At 41.9% G+C, this 21,245-nt stretch overlaps 2 protein-coding genes across 2 annotated transcripts in view; one reads left to right on the top strand and one right to left on the bottom strand.

The window, feature by feature from the left end:
- The window catches only part of tmem160 (transmembrane protein 160), an 18,589-nt gene extending 10,096 nt beyond the window's left edge, over positions 1-8,493 (top strand). The window contains exons 4-5 of the mRNA XM_008280452.1: positions 5,718-5,810; positions 6,613-8,493. Coding sequence (XP_008278674.1) covers positions 5,718-5,810; positions 6,613-6,929 — 410 coding nt within the window. The 3' untranslated portion in view covers positions 6,930-8,493. The remainder of the gene's footprint in view (positions 1-5,717; positions 5,811-6,612) is intronic.
- Positions 8,494-14,398: 5,905 nt separating this feature from the next.
- The window catches only part of npas1 (neuronal PAS domain protein 1), a 26,050-nt gene continuing 19,203 nt past the window's right edge, over positions 14,399-21,245 (bottom strand). Inside the window, exons 5-11 of the mRNA XM_008280437.1 lie at positions 18,705-18,879; positions 18,413-18,525; positions 17,758-17,954; positions 17,446-17,552; positions 17,059-17,206; positions 15,590-15,702; positions 14,399-15,498 (exon numbers count right to left, since the gene is read on the bottom strand). Coding sequence (XP_008278659.1) covers positions 14,399-15,498; positions 15,590-15,702; positions 17,059-17,206; positions 17,446-17,552; positions 17,758-17,954; positions 18,413-18,525; positions 18,705-18,879 — 1,953 coding nt within the window. The remainder of the gene's footprint in view (positions 15,499-15,589; positions 15,703-17,058; positions 17,207-17,445; positions 17,553-17,757; positions 17,955-18,412; positions 18,526-18,704; positions 18,880-21,245) is intronic.

Genomic DNA, 21,245 nt, shown 5'->3' with positions numbered 1-21,245 from the left:
TGATGGATTTTACTGACCTGTGTTTTATTATAAACAGTAGGAGAAAGATTTAGGTTGAATTTAACCACTTACGGCTGTTTAGTCAGATACACAGGTAATAATTTCATTGTAAACACAGCTATGAAAACCCACACCCTAATACATAAATGTACACATCACCATATACAGCTGAAAGCAGACTTTTACACACACTGTATGAAAAAGAACACAATATGTCTCACAATATGACATTAAATGTGACTAAACTTTTCCTGTTTTAGGTCAGCTGGGATTACCAAAATAATCTGTATTTGCTGAAGGCCAGAATAATGAGAGAGACTTTTTCTTATTACTTTCTTCAAAGTCAGAAGTTTACATATTTCCTTAGTATTTGGTAGCGTTGCCTTAAAACTGGATGATTTGGGTCAAATGTTTTGGGTTTCCTTCCACAAGCTTCTCACGATAGTTTGCTGGAAATATTCGGAGATCAAAATTGATATCCTGATTCTAGCACAGCTATTTGGGTCCAGCCGTGCAATTCTCTTCCTGATATCTTGGCTGATATCTTTAGATTTTCACATGTTGTCACAAAAGGAGGCAGTGTGTTTGAGGTGTGCCTTAAAATACATCCACGGGTGTGCCTCTAATTAACTCAAATGTTGTCAATTAACCTATCAAAAGCTTTCAAAGCCATGACATCATCATCTGGGCTTTCCCAAATAGTTTGAAGGCATAGTAATCTTAGTCTATGTAAACTTCTGACTTTGAAGAAAGTAATAAAATTATTCTCTAAAAAATGTTCTCTCTCATTATTCTGGCGTTTAGCAAATAGAAATAATTCTGTTAATCCTAACTGACCTAAAACAGGAAAAGTTTAGTCTGATTTAATGTCAAACCATGAGAAAAAAATGTTTTATGTCTTTTTCTACAGTGTATATAAACGTCTGGTTTCAACTGTAGCAGAAAATACGTAGCAATAAAGGAACTATGTCACCTTGACTTCTGGTGCGCTGCTCTGTGTGGCCGCTAGTCCGTGGAGCTCCGTTGTTGGGTGCTTCTGTCCTTGAATTTTCCCAAAGGGAGGAGTACAGTATCTATCTATCTATCTGTCTTGTAAATAAATAAAGTAAATACAGGGTGTACAGAGGGTGACCAGGGTGAAGCAACACACCACACTGAGATCAAGGTTCTTAGTGGATCTGGACTGGTTATCACTGGTCCATCAGCCCTGTAAGCAAACCGTCAGAAGTGTTTAGGTGGTGGTGGTGGTGGTGGGAGACGCAGAGTGGTGGGTGTTTTAAATCGTGAAGCCTGTCTCACAAGAGCAACTTCCACCTACAGTCTCCACTAGGGCAGATCTTTGTGGGACTAGCATGCGTTGACAGACCTGCACAGAAGCCACGGGGTGAGCGACAGACGGGCCTAAATGATCACAGATATGACCAGTTGTTTATGAGTCAGGGAGGGAGCAGGTTTGGGTTTTTGTTCATGCAGCCAAGCTTTGTGTTGTCATTGTGTCGTTTCATGGTGGTTTGTATCAGATGCACTTAAGTGAAACTATCAAATATTCTATAGAACGAGCTTCTTATAGCACTAATCAAGTGTCTATCATCGGTACGTATCCCTACAGATTTATCACTCAGGCCTACTTCACTACACTTTCGATTAAATTCTCAACTTTGCGCACCAACATTCTTTGTAAAAGGACTGCTGTGCTGTTTGAGACTTTTCTCTACGTGTTTCCTCTCTGGTTTCATACCACTCAGTAGTGATATAGCATGTCTTTTACCAACAGTGTCATAAAAAGCTTTCTCATCATTTATTGGGATTTGGCCAGAGACTAAGAAGGACAAAGCAGTGCAGCAGCAATAGCAGCAATGGCTTCAGAACTGCTCCAAACAGTGAGTCAAACATCCTGTAGCGACTACAGCAGCTGGAGATGCCACATATGAGCAACAGAGCCTGACTGATGGTTTGAAAACTTTATCTTTTAAAGCATAATACAGAAAAATATGCTTAGGGTAATTTAGAGATGGTGTCATCCCAGTTTGTCCATAAGAGCGGCTCTGATTTTATTGTTTACAGTCCTCTCAGCACTGTGCAGCGCATTTAGCAGAGTACATATCACTATTTAGCAGACGTGCTGGAGAGTCCGGCTTTGTCCTTACGGGAAACTGCTTGCTAGTTTATAAAATATACTGCGAAAAAGTTCATAAAAATGACCCCATCATCTTTTCTTTTCGGTTAAAGTTTAATATAATATATCAATATCAGAATTTCTTACTCTCTCCCAAAATGTTTAGCGGACATTTAAAACTTGGGTTCAAGTATGTGTTGCTCTCAGATGTGCATTTTAAAATTTAAAACTGTTAAAGTGCCTATCCAGTCATTGAAAAACCGCTAAAAACGCATCTATGTGTTTTCTTAATACATATTTAGATCTTTTTTTTTTTTCTCCTATGAAAATAATTCTTCCCTGCCTTAAAATGGCTTAGCTGTAGCTAGCTATTATTTAGAATATGCAAAACTAAGAAGTCCCTGTCTTTATCTGCGCTTACTCCTCCTTAATCAGTGCAGCTGAAGCACACCAGCTCACCTACGACTCTGCTCAAACACTGTAAAACTGCTGTACGCTACTACACAATAGAACGTTGTGCTACTGGGATAATTGAGTCACACATGTTTGAATAGGAAACCACTTCTAAAGAAGAATAATGATATGAAAAGCCCCATCCTGCAAGTCAACAGGAATGATTCTTTAAGTTTGTTATTTATTAAATCTAATCTAATTTATATAAAATCTGAAATCTGAATCTACGTTTTTGAGATGGTCGTTGCTAAAGTGCAGTTTCAGGACAAGAATACTCATCCCTGGTGTTGACTGCCAGGTTCTATCACAGTGTGTCTTCTGGCACATAAACACCATATGGGCATGTGAACAAAGTAAAAAGAAGAAAACAACTTGATTTTCGCTGTAGGGTATCTTTAAACTGTTGCCCCATTCGTCTACTTTAGTGATTCGGCTTTGAATTAGATGTTTAGCGTCTAACAACAATGACACAATGCAGCAATAGCAGTGCAATTAAACTACATTTCATAGTTTACAAGAAAGCAGTGAGGAATACAGCTGTGCAGTATGATTAAAATCAGCCTCGCAGTATAAAGTCAAACACAACAGACCTGCAATAAATCCTCAATTCATGAAGGTTATTGTGGTAGAAACTGTGTCAGAAAGTATTGATTTCACTTTTCTCATTCTGAAGGCCACCGTTTGTGGTGCTGTTGAACTGTGTTATGTTATACTGATGAGTGTTACTGTTATTGTGTCCACTTCTTTTCTATCAGCGAGGAAAGGCTACGGAGAGTTGAGTCGACGCCTCGCTGAAACGCTTCCATGAACACGAGGTTTCTCGCGGGTCATTAGTGTTATCCAGGTGCACCTATTAAAACGGGCAAACGAGTGCAGTGATTTAAATGTTTGCACAAATCACATAACTTAAAGTATTGATGTTTTTGGCAAAAAGGACCACGTTCCGCTGTTCTGCGTTACATCAGAGGAAACATCTCACACGTGTAAAACAATAATAATATTGATTTATTAGTGTCAGGAGGCCTGAGCCTCAGGGCCTATGCAACACTTCAGCAAACACAGAATGACTGTATCACCGGCAGCATTCAGGACCTGCTATCCCTTTAGTCGGGTTTTTATAATACTGAGATGAAGATTACACGTGAAAATTCACTATGATAGGATGTCTTCATTAGTTAGTGTTTTTATCTGAAGCCCCTGCAAATCCCACTTAGTTTTTCATATTTAATTATTCTAGTAGTGAGTCTATTGGAGTCCTTGTTAACAATTGTCCAAAGTGAATACACATAGAAATAATTTTTAAAAAAAAAACACAATAGGGCAATAAATTAAAACAGACAGCAATAAAGCTGTAGCTTATTAAACCCAACCTTTTCCCTTAGCATCATTTAATAGGCAACACTTTCACTCTTTGGTTGAGGGCAAAACAAAACAGAAAAACAAAAGTTCAAGATGAGTCATGCACAATGTTATTGTACCTCAACTTTATATTTGTTTACCAGCTTAAATTTAGTCTTTTTTTCCCCCAAGTCTGCCAAGTGAACATGGATGGATGGATGGATGGATAGATAGATGGATAGATGGATGGATAGACAGATAGATAGATAGATAGATAGATAGATAGATAGATAGATAGATAGATAGATAATTCATTTAAAATCAAGAGAACTACACATTCCGAACTACTTTTAAAAACAAGTCTACCATTTTACCTATTTGATAGATATGTACCTATTTAATTTAAAACTGTATTTGTTCACAGTCTTCTTAATATCCATTCCTCTATATCCGTACTGATTCTTTAATTTCAAAAAACCTTTAAAACCCCTTAAGACTTTGTGTGCTTTGTTGATATCACTCACTTTCATGCTCGTTTTGTTGAACTTAAATCACAGGATATTAGACTCTGGCATCCCCCTCTTCTCCCCTTATTATCCTTATCTTTAGGGTTTTCCTGTATGATTCCACTCAGCTACAACCTTTTCATTTTTATGTGGGACGCAGAGAACCAACCAACCAACCTCCTCCAGTTCAGTCTGATTTAACTTTGACACCTAAAATGACAGTTCTGACCTGCAAAATCAGGGTCTCCAGGGTCCAGTAAGCTTGAAAGACAGGGTCGGACTGACTTCTCATTCAGGGAATATTGTTTGTTTATGCTCTGGTTTAAGTGCACAGCAAATAAGATGGGACAGTGTTTGGCTGCAGCGAGTATAAGGACAGAGTTAGAGGTTAATGACAGTAAAAGGTTTGATAAAACTCCGTATAATTTACACCTTTTGTGAACTGCGTTTGCTAGATTTACAGCCACGGTTTCCTTTTCCTGCCTGCTTTTGGCCACAGCACACAAATAAATCTTGCCAGGCGGGTTTTGGTCTGACTGCGCCGTAAGCAGAGACCTAATCAGAGTGGAAACATCTGTGTGGGTGTGCAGGGCCTTTAACTGACTGCTGTTCAATCTGTCAGATGTGTTTTATATTAGACTTGTAGTCCAAAAAGAGAAACATCAGATGTTAAAAGCGTCCTAATTTCTGCTTCAGTGGCCTGAGGTTTTGTTGTACCTCCTGCAGCTCTGACCTCAGGTTGCAGCTACTGAACACAAACTGTAGCCCAGCTCAGCCAATTTTCTAAAGAGGCTGTTTTAACACTTTTATCCTCTTTCCTTTCAACGTCCTTTCACTGCTTTGAGGAAACTCCATTTCCTCTCTGCATTGCATTGTGGGACAGCACTGTGCATCAACAATCACAACAAACTGGAGAAGCACATCTTTATGTATATTTAATTATATCACTTTTCTGCAAAGTATGGAGAACAGAGTTGTGACACCCCTCTTCATCTAGGCTGCATTTTCACAGATCTCTGCCCTCGTCTCAAACATGTTGCATTCATTTTATATTTATATTTACACTCACGTCTTCACATCAGGTTATGTTTTAAACCTGTGACTTTATATTTACCACCTTTATGTCAAAGTCTTGCCAGTGCTCTGCTTGGTTGGGATAAATCGAGGCTGCTGTATTCCAGTAATTAGACTGTAGTATGCAGGTACAGTAAACAGTGTGATTGATTCTGGCTCCCTGCACAGATTCTTCTGGTCAGTCCGTAACCTGCCAGCTGTTCATTTCTGGCTTTGACTTGTTTTCACAGGATTCCTCTCGTGGTTCAGGAACGGCCTGCTGGCGACCGGGATCGGGGTCATCGCGTTCGTCCAGAGCGAAGTGGGACGAGAAGCAGGATATGGTACGGGGCGGAAGCATTTTGTTTTTATGTAAAGTAGGGATGCAAACTAACACACTTCAGCTCAGGCTCTGTGGTAACGCAGTGAAAAGAAGAAAAAAAAACAGCAGCTTGTGATTCAGAATTGGTATCAAAGGGCCTAAATTCTTTAAAACTTGTGGTTGAAATACAAATGAAATAAAGATGCTTTTTGGAAATTGAGTTAAACTCCAGCATCACAATGTGTGAAAAACACCTTTTGTTCTGGAATCGATCCGTTTGTGAGAGAACCTTGTCATGAATATTTGCTTTGATGCAGCAGCTTTGAAATAAATGATTTCACAAGGATTTCTGCCATTGACAAAAAATCATCGCGAGTAAAAAGGGAGTGAAGGTCCTTGATTTGTAGCTGTAACCAATGTCATGGTTACCTGAGATGCAAGATTGGACCGTTAAAATGTTATAAAACAAGACCTTCGTTACAAGAATAAGTAGTCATTGATTGATATCTGATGGACGTTAATGTTTGAAAAACCCTCGAAGCAGAACTTACCGCCCACGGTGCTTAAACCAAGTGATGAGTGTCGTATTATTCATGCCCATTGTCCCATTTCATGTATTCTCAGTGTAAAATCATTGCCACAGCTTGTATCACTTCCTTAATATCATTTTGAAGACCAGTAAATATTCCGCTTAATCTTTTATCTTCATCTGAATAATTAAGGGGATGAGTAGATCCAACCTGCCTCCATCCCAGATTTAATTACAGCGAGCGAAATTAATTGGGTATCTACAATAATACCATGTCAATCTGTTTTTCCCTCAGCCTTCTTCATCCTGGGAGGTGTGTGCGTGTCGTTTGGCGGCGTCTCCTACATTGGCAGCCTCCTCGCCTTGCGGAGGATGATGCTGCTGTCCGTGCCAGCGCTGCTGCTCCAAGGAGCCGCGGTGGGCAGCGTCGCCCTCTTCTGGCTCTGCGCTGTATCGCTCTACATCGGCCGGCTGGAGGTGGAGATCATCCACGAGGACGAGGAGGGGGAGGACGAGGAGGAGTGCCAGGAGTGCCGAGAGAGGCGCGAGCACCGGGGCTACCGAGGCTCGCAGGACAGCGAGGACAGTGACAGCAAAGGGCCAAACAAGTAGAGGTCTTCCAGGAGGGAAGCTGTGTGTGTGTGTGTGTGTGTGTGTGCGCTGCTCAGATTCAGGGTTTCTCCTATTTGTACGTGTGTGGAGTTTTTTTGTGCGTATGTGCAGCCTGCATGTTCATATGCAGGCAGTGTGTGAGTCTATAGTTACAAATCTATCATCTATTGTTATAAAGATTATTATTATTATCACGGCGGTGGAGACAGACTTCAAGACCTTTTTTGGAAAAACTGGTCCGAAAAATTGCTGAGAATTGCTGAGATTTTGACAACATTCATTGGTGAATTAATCAGCTTTTTTGTAAGATTTCTTATAATTAAATGCTGTCTCACTTGCACCGTTGAACTCTCTGAAAAGGACATTGATTTATTATTATTATTTGTATTATTTACATTTTCAGTTCTGCAAAGAGAGAGCATAATTTGTTAAACCTTCACTGCACTGTATGCAATCATTTCTAGGCCTCTCTTGTCAGCCACGCTGTTTGTCTTATCAACTTATTCAGTATCATTTACTGGAATAGGCCACTTGAAGTTTTCATAAAAATCTTGAACTAAAACGAGCCGCCAGTGATGTGTTGTGAGACCTCGAACCGATGCACATAAAATGTGTATATTTCAGGTCCGTCGATTTTTTTTTTCTCTTTTTTTCTTTTAAACTGAAAATCTCTGAGGGCTTAGAATTTCTTTTTACAGTTTTTTTTTTTTTTTTACATGTTTGTTTATAAGGGCAATAGCACTTTTGTCAGCTTTTGTTAGTCATGATAGTAACTCTAGACTTTTGGAAGCAGAGTATTTTTTCACAGCTTTCTTCTGTGATTCTATATTTTGCTGCGGATTGTTCATATTCATGTACAGTACCAAACTGTAACTAGAAACCCATGTGAGTGAATTTTTTTACACCGTCTGGTGATCACTATAATTGCTGTTTTAATGGATGTAAAGAGTAATTGATAGAACAGTTGGTGACATTGAGTTTCTATGTGGATATGGGGTTCACTATTGTTTTGTTTTTTTGCACTACTTTCAATGCAGCCTTCTGTACATACAGTAATAAAACCAGAAGAAATCTGTGCTGAAACAAAGTCAAAGCTTTGGTGTTTCTGCTTTTTTCATTTTTCAATCCTTCAAGAGGTTTTTAGGCATGTGTTGTGAGATCATTAGCAGGAAATGTCATTTTTCTTAGATATTCGGGTGATCACAATGTTGGTAAGAGCCACTCAAATGGATTATTAAATAGAGTTGACATCACAACACCTCATAGACGTTTCATTACGCAACCACTTATCCTTTACATTTTCCCATCTCGTTTGTCACAGACCACATATATTAAGATTATTAGTTTAACTATAAAGCAATGAGGGCAACATCCCCATATCTGCTGAGGGTTAATATGTCCAGTAGTTTTATTTTGGTAATTTGAGTAACACCAAATTTGTCAGGGAAGTTTCACCACTAAAGCACAACTGAGGTGGATTCTTAATTATGACCTGGCCTTAATCAGATTATATTATGCTTACATGGTGCATATGCCTCAATAAATTTGCATTTAATCAAACTAAGTGACACAGTTGCAGTGTAATTTTTTCTCTCTCTGCATAAACACACTTTTTTTGTTGTTGGTGATCTTGGAACACTCCTGTTAAGGAATTTAGGGGAAATTAGTGAAGTCAAATTTACTTTCCTTATTTACAAAATGTAATTACGGACATTGGGATGATTTCAGATTAACTCAACTTCTAATTTTCTTCAAAGTTTTTATTTTTTTTATTTTAAAGCCACTTTGGAACATAAAATCAGGACTTTTTCTAACTTGAAGTGTTTTGACTTGAAATTAATTAGTTAAATTGTGCTGCTGAGGCTTTTTGAAAAGCTGAACCAGCATATCAGCAGACGTCCCAGCATGCACTATTCTCCAGAGAGTCTTGACATTTAAAGGTGTTTTTCTTGATGAATTCATGATTTACACAATTATGACAACATTCCTCACTATTCTGAAGGTTTGTATTGAATTCAGATCCAGACATAGAGCAGCATCACGTTGTCTTTGTGTTTAATCTCATTTAAAAGAATTCTTCACTAAATAAAGCTGTTTGTTTTCAAGTCGGATAAAGAACTGACTTTTGAAATGGAGAAAACGCAAATAAAAAGATAATCTGTAACTACTGTGACTCACAAGGCATCTTTGATCTAATAATTCAACCTTTCAGTTCGGTTAAGTCATTTTTTTAAAGGCAGGAGGGAAGTTTTTAAGAACTTGAACAGATCCACAGTGTACATGTGTAAAGTATGGGGTCGATAGGGACACCCTAACTGATTAATCCGGCACACACTAAGAGAAAGTTTTTTTCTTTGAGCAGTCAGACACTTCACATTTTGTTTATTCAGTTAACTGTTCTCTTTTATTTTCAAAAAGTATATATTTCCCAAGGTATTAAGGCGCTTTCAAAGCCTTCTCTCACTGCCAGCGGTAAAATTGTGGATAATGAATCTCTTCTTTCTGTCTTTACTTCTTTTTTTTTTCCTTTGGCCTAAACATCATCCATAGTGGGTCTGAAAATAGTGGAATTAGCTTATAAAATACCCACCACATGTACATTTTAAATTGAGAAGTGTCAGCTCTCCCAAATGTGTTGAAACTGCTGGATTCCCGGGGACATGAAGGAGACTGAACAACACCTAAAAGGAGAACACACGCTCCCTAATTAAATGCTGCTACGCTCTTGTGAAAAACGGAGAAAAGAAAGTGCAAATATCTCTTTCCTAGATCATAAGAAATCAGTTACCAGCACTTTAAAGGCCTTTACCTGCTACTAAATACCTCATAAGAAGTTGTCATATTTTTCTGGAATATGCAAACGGGGCCCAGTATGATGTGTAAGTGCTGTCAGAGTCGGTAGCTGCTCTCCCTACAGTAGGAGTCAAAAGATGTACAAACTGTCCGCACACGCATGCTGTACATGAATAATTTTTATAATGAGCTGCTCATCTGCGAGCATGTTTGAATATATGAACTGAGGCAAAGCAGCATGTGGTTGCTGCGTGTGTGTGTGTGTGTGTGTGTGTGTGTGTGTGGGAGTGTTGGCGATGGGGGGGCTTTGTCTGTGATAACTATCGCTGACTGGGTTAGGGCGAAGGTCTGTGATATCTCCCAGCCATCGACACACGGTGCTGCTGTTGAGACTCACCTCAGAGTCACCCTCTCTTCCTCCTCCTCCTCCTCCTCCTCCTCCTCCTCCTCCTCTCCTTCCCAGGGCGTAGTTGTGTTTCTACATGCAGGGTGTGACTGGATGGCTGCTGCAGTGTGACCAGCACACCACCCCCCTACCTCCTCCTCCTCAGCCTCGAGCCCCTCTCAGCTCCTCAGATCCTCTTCTACTCTTTTCACCCTTGAGTCCTCTCTTTCTGGACTCCTCCTCACGTTCGACTCCCCTCCCTCCCTCCCTCCTCGACTCTTCTCCCCCTCCGCGGCTGCATCTGACTGCACAGGTCTGTTTGGCATGCAGGAGGCTCCTGAGGCCTGGCGCGTCTAAAGGGCAGGGCGCCCAGAGGCAGGAGACGCGCCCTCACTGACAAACACCATCTACCGCCAGACCCCGAGCAGGCTGTAGAAACCACAACACCAGCACAACACAACCCAAGAGTCCAGGTCTGAGGGGCCCCTCGTACGTCTCCCAAACCCTCGGCCCCGCGCGTCTCGGCCCCCCGAAAGTCGTAACCTCTTGCTTATTTTTAGCGCGCCCGGCTCATCTGCTCTCAGGTGTTAAATGCCATACGTACGGATCAAAGGATCTGCCTTGAGAGCTGCATTAAGTATGGATTGGCCTTCTCCTGCATGAGAGGAGGAAACAATGGCAAAAAAAAAAAAAAAAAGGGCGGCGCTGCAGAGGTGTAGCGAGACCCGTGTCAGGCGGAAACTGTCTGGGTGTCTCCCTCCATCCCTCACTCTATTATTCCTTCCCATATTTTTTGACTCTTTCAAATGCATTTACATGTGCTAAGGTATTTCCCCCGGGAGCACGACTCTAATTCAGGGGGTAAGATAAGCCATCAAAGTTAGTGACAGAGAGGGCGTACGGGTGACTCAATGACAGGCTGAGTGGAAGACAGTCAGGAGAGCTGCCATGACTTATGCTCACACACACACACACAAATAGAGGCACAATGACTTCAACTGTACAAGCCCGCACCTTTACTTCTCTATGTAAAGACGCTATTCGGCAGAAATGAAGAGATAAAGAAGAAAGGTTATTTTGCAGCTCCACTGACATCAGCACACACACACTTATACAGTACATACGGTTTTGCACGTACAATGGCATTTTCTCCCCAACAACTGCTCTTGTTTAGTATGCGCTTCCTTTGGTCTTGAGGAGGAATGATCCTCACTCTAATGAACTAGGGCCTGCCACTTGAATGTAAAACAGGATTTAACCCGTCTTCAATGTCAGAGCCCCTCCCTGGGGCTGCTTCAGACAACACACACATTCGCAAATTCATGGAGATGCACACGCACGCAGACACGCGAGCAAAACCGCCAATGTACACACACACACACACACACACACACGCGTGTTCGGCACACGCCTGCGTACGGTCCCTCATAAGTGAGACGCTCTCTCTTTGCCTTTTTTGTGTTCATTTCGGACCAATTTACGGCCAAGTCTTTGCTGAATCCAACACTCGCGTGATGCCCCACCAGGGTCGCTCTCACCTGCTCCACAAACTACTTTTTATTAGGCATTAATAATATTTTTGTCGGCTTCGGGGACGGGCAAGATTTCCCAACTGCTCCAGTGATAACGCGATATAAATAAATACAATTATTTGCACTGGCAGACATTTTTTAGTATTTATTCTACCACTGATTTGTCTCGTGCTGTTTGACTGCATGTTATTTTCACTCGTGCTGTACCTAAATGTCTGTTAAATACTTGAAATATGGATGATTTATATTTAAAAAAAAAAGATGCATGTTTTGTGTATGCAAAGGCCAAAATGTGTAAAAGTGTCCCAGATTACAAATAAACCTCCTCGACTTAAAAATCATGCAGTTTCATGTGTCGTAATCAAGCAAGAAAGAAAGAACAAAAACCTTGAGTTGTGCTCCTCTACTGGAATATTTTATTGTTATCATCATCTGTATCACTGTCTTTATTTTTTTTACATTTGTTCATTTTATCTGATGAGTGGGTGGAGTATTCACAAAGATGGGAGGATAACGTTAGATTCACAGTGATGGGCAACGGGGGTTAGCTGTTTAATTCAACAACAACAAAAAAAATGTAAAAAAAAAAACTGAAAACAAAACAAAACACACACACACTTACACAAGCAAACGCGCACACACACACACACACACGCACGCACCCATGCACGCATATTATACCAGTAAACACCCGAGAACATGTGTGCTCACACATTTTCTGTACGTGACTGCTACAGTATGGGTGTGTAGTGCACAGCAGATCTGAACAATTAGAATGTTTTTTTTTTTTATCCCCCCCTCCTCCTTTTTTTCTCCTGTCAGACATCAGAACATGAGAGGTTTGCACATAAAATGAGCCCTCAGATCACACTGTCAACCGTAATCTCAATTTCGAAGCAAAAAAAAAAAAGAAAAGTGCCAGAAGACTTTGTTTCGAACAGATTATATAATTTTTTTTTTTTACGTGCATTTGGATCAAGTGATAGATCAGTTTGAAAGACTTTATTGCAAAGTGCTAGAAAATCACCTGATTATTTCTCAGAATTGATATATATCACTGTTTATTATTATTATTATTACATTTGACTAAAAGTTTGCCTGTGTTGATACCAACATTTTCCAAATGTATTTTCAAATGCAAATTCTCAGTAACTTTCAACACTGTTTGTCACGTACTTACTATTTGTACTAATTTAAAGCAGTTATTTCATTCTGTCGTGTAGAGAGTGTTTTGTTTTTTTCCGTCCTGACAGGAATCCCAATCAATTAGCACAAAACAGAGATTTAAAGTGTTTCATATTTCCACTTTTTAATTTAAAAACTTTTATTTCCAGTTGACTGAACCGAACAGAAACCGATATCAGAATAATTCTGCGTTGTTTTATTGACCTCTGACGGTCGTATTTTAATGACCACGCGTGGCCCGTTTATTTATCCGTCTTTTTTAAATGAGCATTTATCCCCCGTCCGCTACACCGTGGTCAGCCTGTGATATTAGTGACCGCTCTTGCATTGTTTTCTGTTTTAACAGGATCACACGTCGAGTCATGAAGTGCTTTAAGTTCACACCAGAACAAATTTCAGTTAAGTGCTCGGAAAAACACAGAGGTCTAAATGATAAAAACACTTCTGTCCAGCACCATTTCCTCTCCTAAAACATTTTCAGAAATATCTTTTTTTCTTCATATTTTTTTTTTTTTTTTTTAGAGAGAATAAAAAACAAGGTATTCGGATGATATTGTGCATCCAATAAAACAATGTAGTTTTGTCTGCATTTTCTTTCTTTTTTTTTTTTTTTACACCATTCTTCCATCTGTCTGATCTGGTGAAAAACAAAATAATAGAAACTATTAAAAAAAAAAAATCAAGAATATGGCTTTCATACACAAACACAGCTGCAGCATCATACAGAATATACTATAATTAATACTCAGTTAAACAAATTACCTTCCTATAGTCAAACAACAGAAATAGCATCCTGTCTGCATTGCATTTTCTTCCCTTATATATAATGGAATGTCTGGGACTACATTATTCATACTTTTGTCCCAACAGTGTGCTTTAAGTATGGCTGACTGATGAATACTTGTTTTTTTTATTTTATTATTATTATTCATTATTAATTTGAGTCTCAATACAAAACACCAGAAGGCTGTCTGCATCTATTTTAAGGGAACCCCTACAATCACATTCTCACCTGAAGCCCAGTGTGAGAGATGATTTGTGTAATACTGCAATAATAAAAATTTATATCCCAAAGTCACTTTCATTCCTACAGACAAGTGTCCATCTCTTTCTAATGGTTTTAGGGTTAATTGGGTTAATTGGAGTGACAGTAACGAGGATGTGAGCTGAGGGTCTTCATGGTTTTGTCTCTATATACAATATGGCTTCTCTGAGTGGAAGAGACACATAAATCAACACAGTCATCTAGAGAAAGACACAGAGCAGAGTTCATTATTGTTGTAGAGACGAAAAGTCTTGAGGGACACCAGTCAAAATTTGCCATGTCCCGTTTTCTCTGAGAGTCGCTGTCACTTGTCCACAACAGGCCGACACAATAAATTCCTATGGCAACAACTTGTCACACACTTTAGATTGTAGTTATTCGACTCATTGTCCAATTAGTATCGTCCTTCGAGGCTTAATGTCCTGCCACTTCTGTCGCTCCTGCCCTTTTCAATGTCTCTCTTTCTGTCCTGTCACTGCGCTCCGTCCTTCATTTTTATTTTCTCCTCTCACCTCCTCCCCTCCGAGACTCAGTCCTCCTCTGTGCCTGCAGCCCCCCTCAGTCCATTCATACAGAAGGGCAGGCCGGAGGAGAAAGGGCTGTCAGATGGGGAGAAACCACTGAAGGGTGGCAGGCCGGCCAGCCGCTGTAGGTGGGGGAAGAAGGCCGGTGGGGGTCCCTTGTGGTGGTCCGAGCGTAGCTGCAGGCCATCACTGTGTCCCGCGCTGTGGTGGTGGGAGGGGGGCAGCTCAGGTGGAGCGTAGCGGATAGTGCTCGGGGCGTAGAGGCTTTGAGGGCCCTGCGGGCCGAGGGCAAGGGGGTGGAAGAGGACCCGCCCCGCTGCACCGCCTGCAGCCAGTCTCTGGAGCAGCTCAAAGTCAGGACCGTTACCTGCGCCGCCGCTGCCGCCGCTGCTCCGACTCACCACCCCCGACACAACCCTGTCCTCGCGGGGCAGCGGGGAGGACACGGACATGGCGGGGGACAAAGCTGGGGAAGGGGGCGTGAACAAGCCCTTTGGTGGGGCTTCGCTGCTGGAAGAGGAGTCGGGGATCGGGGTGGTGGGGCTGTCGCCGTTGAGGCTGCTGGAAGGTGTGTGCGCGTGTGAGGGCTGGGTGTTGTGTGTGTGCGAGGCGGAGGTCTGCGTGTGCGACCCCCAGCGCCCCCCGGTGGTCAGGGCTTCGTGCTCAGTCTTGATGCTCGGGCTGCCAGGCAGTGGAGACGGGGTCACGACGCTCTTCAGCTGCTGGATCACAGCCCGGCCGTTGTGCACCCTTCCGCCCCTCTCCCCTCTGGTCGGGGTGTCTCCTCCTCGGCTCTGTTTACCTCCTCCTCCTCCCCCACTGTCCTCCTGTTTCAATCTGTCGCTGTCTCCCCCCTGGTCCCACTCCGTCTCGTCCTCCTCCTCCCCATCGCTTTCGCTCGCCAGGTCCGAGGAGGCCGACACGCTCTCCTCGGCGTGACGGAGCTCCTCCAGTCGGCGGCGGGTTTCGGGGGGCGCGCCCTCAGGGTCGGACCTCAGCAGGCGCTTCCTCCTGTCCTCTGATTGGATGGCAGCGGCGGTGAATTTCTCTCTGCCTTTAGTGTCGGGGTCACTCTTCCCCACTGAGCCCTTCACCGGCTGCGAGCCTAAGGATGAAGAGATTTTTAGGAAAAGGAAACAGTGTTTCTGCGTGTCAGTGAACATTACGGGAAGCTTGTAATGTGAACAGTGTCGTACCTCGGGCCTGCGGGGAGCTGTCGGCGGGGGACGAGCTGACTCGAAGTCGCTCTGCCCTTATGCTCTCCGGTAGCTGCAGCAGATCCAGGGGAGTGTCGGGCAGCTCTGTTCGACTGGATGGATAGATGTGAAAATGGAAAAGGGAGAAAATGTGGACGTATACACAAATGATCATCTACCACTTAAAGCCACTTACACTTAAAAAAAAAAAAAAAACACACTAGTGCCGCACTGATTTGAGTGAATACTTAGAGATGGAAACAACATATAATCAGCCTAATAACAACCTCCAATAGCCAAACTGCCTCACACCCTTCTAACCTCCACCTAACACACACACACAGTCCTTAACACATGCAAACAGACACGCGAGCAGACCCCACCCTTCAAGACACACAAACACACACACAGATAACAACACACACACTATGCCCCACTCAGCAGCCCACCTATACGCAGCTAAGCTCAGACAAGGAGGAGGCTGTTGGAGAAGTTAATGAGCTCTTGTAATTACAGCACTAATTAACTAAAACACCATTCAGCCCCAAAATTCTGACATCCATTTGTTGTAATTATATAGCTTCAGTCCAATTAGCATTGAAATTCAGTCTAGTCCTCTTGTTTTTGTCTGACTGCTTGGGTTTCTGTGCACACATTTTGTTATGTTGTGTGCGTGCGGGTGTGTGTGTCCAATGTGTGCATGCACTGCATAAGCATATTTTATCAAGGTCTGGGTGGTAAATAGTGTATATAAGGCCTTAAGTGAAGGTAATACTACATTTAAAGGGTAATTTATGTTTAAACAGATTGAAAAAAAAAAGTGCAGAGTTTTGAAATTTCTTTTATCAGTTTCAAAGCCTTTTTTTTTTATTTTTTAAAGAAAATATTATGTTGGCTAATTCAGAGTAATGATGCTAAATAACCACAATAATGCTGTGTTATTGTATGCATCAGCTAAAAAGACAACAGCAATCTCTGAAAAAGAGATAACTTTTACTAAAGAAACTATTTCATACTATTTAAATTAATTATAACAAGAATTTTATTGGCAGGTAAAGATAATGGGGCACTGCTTATTGAACTCAACTTAAAAAAATGTAAGGATTTGCTGTGTGTTGTCATGACAATAGGCACAACTGGAATAATTAGAATTCATTCACTGTGTCTGCTTTCAGCTTATTTGTAAACTGATAAAAAATTAAGAAGACTAATATTTTTTTAATCTGAAAATTAGAAAAAAAAACACATTTTAAGGCAATCTTTTAATATTTATGAAGCAATTCAAAATAACAGTTACATTTCATAGGCAGTGATAATGCGCTTTGATGCCACTGTTTTCTGAGTTTTTCTCACACGTTGGAAGCAATAAAACTCACTATCCCAATAATCCCACCACATTTCATCATCTTCCCCCTTCAAAGGATCTCTGTTCGCTATGCGGTGCCTGAACTCATGAAGAACAAACTGACCTCAGGACGTAGTTCACCCAGATGACGTTGCGTTCGTGGGGGGCTTTGTGGTTGATGGAGACGGTCGCGGTGGACTGGATCCACAGGTAGCCTCCTCTCCTCTGCAGCCAACGATAGTAACCCGTCACTACCTGTCCTTTCCTCAACACTGACGGGAGGAAGATGGGTGGAAAAAGTAAGGATGCATAACAGGAGAGGAGGGAAGAGGGACAGAAAAGGAAGTTATTGGTTTGGCAGTTCAGAGTGGCGGCAGCAGAGGGCGCCTATCGCAACAGGACAGAACAAGATTTCAACAGGCTCTCCTTGCCCCCAAGTTCAGCAATTATGTAGAATAAAAGTGATGGGGATGAATTTTATATGCTACATATGCATATGGATGTGACTTACAGTCCTCGTGGCTCTGCCGCAGATTTTCCAGGTCTTCTACATGGATGAAATGGTAACAGGTATGTCCCACCACCTCTGCAGGGGTCAGATCCATATACTCTGAGATCCTGTAAAGCAAGAAAGGGAAACACATTTATCTAAACAGAAGAAGAAGTACCTTCTAAAAACCACCAACTGGTTGGATACTCTGCCAGCTACTTGTGAAAAAAAAAATACAGAAAAGTTGGAGCATTGCAAAAAAGCAAAGTAAGATTTAACACATTTCGGACACTTGGCATTCCTGTGATGTTTTCCAAACGCAAAACCCCTCACCTGTTCTCACAGTACGTGACCTGTAGGTCCATGTTCACTCGGAAGACAAACATGTGGCTCTCCATGCGGACTTCATTAAGTGTGGAGGGCGGCAGTGTGTGCGCCAGCGCGACCAGACCCATCGGTCGACGGACTGAGCGCGTGGAGCCCGGAACAAGCGCAGGGCGGCAGCGGATTCGTCCCGTCACGTGGATTACCTGGCAAGCAGAACGTATTCCTTTCACACACAAAGCCAATTTGCAGGGAGGATGACAAAAATAATAATCATGTGAAATTGATTGATGCACTGCAAGACAGTTAAAGAACAATAACAGAAGTAACAAGAGGAGCTCAGAATTATTACATTCATCAATATCCATTAAACATGAACACAACACAGTGTTGGATTCTGAGCCAAAGAATGCAGCAGCTCCGGTACTACAGCAGCGAGTGCAGTAAAGTGTGTTATGTGCGGTGGTTCGGTGTGAAATAAGGTCACAGCCGTAAAACATGCAGAAAACGACCAACTTGACAGTGCCATGAAACACCGGCGGCACAAAACAAAATGACAAGGGCCTGCTTGTTATTTTACCATCCCAAGAACAAGCGGGTAAATTAAAGTGTGCATAAACAGGAGATATGCTTTCAAATTATGGTAAATTATTTCCCGAGATACCTTGTATCCAGAAGACTTGACATGCAGGCCTCTTTTGGTGAGCGTGGACTTCATGCGGATGAAGAAGCCACGGTCGGGAGGCTCGTCTGCAGGAGAATGAGGACTAGATGGAGCTGCCAAGGATGAGAGAAGAAGGAGTCTGATTAAATATCCAGCACATGCAAGATTTGTCAGATGCTGGAATTTTACATTTTAATTTTATTTTTGTTTTTTAAGGTGATTTAACAAGAATAATATATTTGCTTTTGTGTTTCTTTGTTTTTTTTTAGCTATAAAGTGAGCATATCAGTACCGGGTTCGGGAGTACCGGCCAGGGACGAGGTGGACGCGGAGCTGGAGGCGCTCTCGGGGGCCGTGTGGCAGCCTGCTTCCGCCCGCAGATGCGGTCTGATTCCCAGCCGCTCGGCCATCTCGACGTGGTCCGCTGGGTGGATGTAGTCAAACACGCTGCTGCCGGTCAGCTCCACCTGATGAGAAGCACACACACCGATCAAACCCAGATGCTTTGAGCACAAATAACTATGAGCGAGCACACACACACACACACACACGTGCGCCCACACACACGTACACACACACACACAGAAAGGAAAAATCAATATACGTTATGACAGGAAAATGAAAGCGCCGCTCTGGGTTACAACTCAACAAGGAATGTGGAGGTTGTAAGACACCCCCCCACCACCACACCCCTCCCCAACACACACACATACATTTAAGTCCAGTCTCAGAGGACCAAGTCACTACAGTGCTACACAAATAAAACCAGAGGAGATAAAAATCAATTGTATTTGCTGATTAAAAACAGGTGAACTCCAACTATCTCCAAAGGTCACATTACTATTCTTCTTATTCCCCGTGTCCCTCCCTGCTCCTTCATTCAGTTACAGTCTATCCCAGCAGGCATAAAGAGCAGTGCAACAGCTCATACAGCTCTATATGATCCTATCATCATAATGCATCATAGTCGCATCTCTAATCATTTAAAGGTAATAATGGCGCTGCTCTTGCATGGCATCCATAAAAGCAGCACAATCGGAGAAGGTGTGATTCCATCTGAAGCTGTATAAATGAGAGTGTGTGTGCGTGTGTGTGTGTGTGAGAGACGAAACAGAAAAAAAAAAGGGGGGTGGGGGTGGTGGTGGGAGATAGCATGCATGCTTACACACATCTATGCAGCTTCTATTACATCTGTGAGTGCGCGTGTGGGTCCGTATATGTATGTATGTATGTATGTATGTATGTGTGTGCCAATACCATTCCATCTGATAAAGCCGTGGCTGCAGCAGCCTCACACCCTTGTCTGTAGGACACAGCCATTTATTACCGGATTAGAGCCATTTACTGCAGGCTTTATGGGAGCTTCAGCAGGCCCTCAAGGACATCACAGCCGGAGAGAGGAAGAAGGGGAACGGGGAAGGCGGGAGCAGAGGAATGAGAGCGATTGACGATGAGTGAACAGAGAGAAAAGGGGGGGGGGAGGAAACCCCACCAAGTGAGGGAGGATGATAGAGGGGATGGAGTTTCTTAGTCCCACACATGCAGGGCTTAATTTCTTTGGGAGATGCCCCTATTTTTTTGGAATCGTGCCACCTGCAATAAACATATTAAATGCTGGATTTGATGGGCACCATATGGAGCGATTGTCCTACGCACTGACAAACTGTGCTGCTGCCAGACTGTACAAATATGTGAAAATGGCCACTTTTGTTGACCTCTGTACCTATTTAGATATGAATTTAGGCCTTTCAAAACCATACAGCCCCTATTATACAGGTTTAAGAGATTTCCTTGCCTGAAAGCTGTGATCAAGGTAAGAAAGATAAAAAGAGGTTACAACATGCAAAACAAAGTTCCTGCATGAGAGAGAAGCAAAGAGGCTGCAGTTAAATCGTATGCATCTTAACCACCAGGTCACTGGACAACTTGAGATTTATGTATTTAAAACAACTTAAATATTGAGCTCATGTGAACTGTGTGGTCTTTTCAACACGTATATACAACTTTAAATTTTTTTCTTTTTTTACTCAGGTGCCAGGTTTTAAACACACACCAAAAAATAAATCACACCACACCAATCGCACCAATCCACATAGCCTGGATCTTTTCCGTATTTGCGATTTACTAACTACGTATACGACTGATCCCTATTTGAGTTCTTTGGCCCCCTAAGGGCCGTACTAATAGTTACTAATTCCTGTCTTGTCACTTGTCGCCTGTGGAGCTCTGTGTCTGGAGGCAAACTGTACATCTTCTTATACATTTCTTCCTGAAATTCACTTGAATTTTTTAGATTTTTCTTTATTGATTCTTAATTTGATCTTGTTACATGTTAAGATCTGTTTTTTTATGTATGTATTTCAATTCTATGTTTTTATTGCAAAACACACTGCAACTTTACTTTTAAATGATCCTATCTCCCTGCATTCACTGTTTGTTAATTTCTTGTTACATGTTAAATATATGTATATTTTTACAATATTATGTCTTTTGTTTCTATTCCTCAAAATGCGAAGGTATTTCTGAAGATTTATCTGGAACTGTGGAGTGCTACAGTAATATATCAAGTCAAGTGTAATTTGGAATGACAATAGAAAAGCCCACCCATCATATCAGAGCAACTAACTGCAGTGATAAAGTGAGGCTCTGGTAGCAGGAATACAGTAGGAGGTGGTTCAGTTGGCAAAATCTCTACATTTCCACTTCCAAAGACTGTGGTTGATGTCTGATTTATTTATTTCCCCCTCATGCCCTTCCTGATATAAGTAAGGGTGGTATGTGTGGAAGCCAGAAGCCCATCTGTACTGTATTAGAAAACTTTCAAGCACATCAG

Source organism: Stegastes partitus, unplaced genomic scaffold (assembly GCF_000690725.1).
Source record: "Stegastes partitus isolate 25-593 unplaced genomic scaffold, Stegastes_partitus-1.0.2 Scaffold194, whole genome shotgun sequence".
NCBI classification, from domain to species: domain Eukaryota; kingdom Metazoa; phylum Chordata; class Actinopteri; family Pomacentridae; genus Stegastes; species Stegastes partitus.
This window is presented reverse-complemented; position numbering and strand designations above follow the sequence as displayed.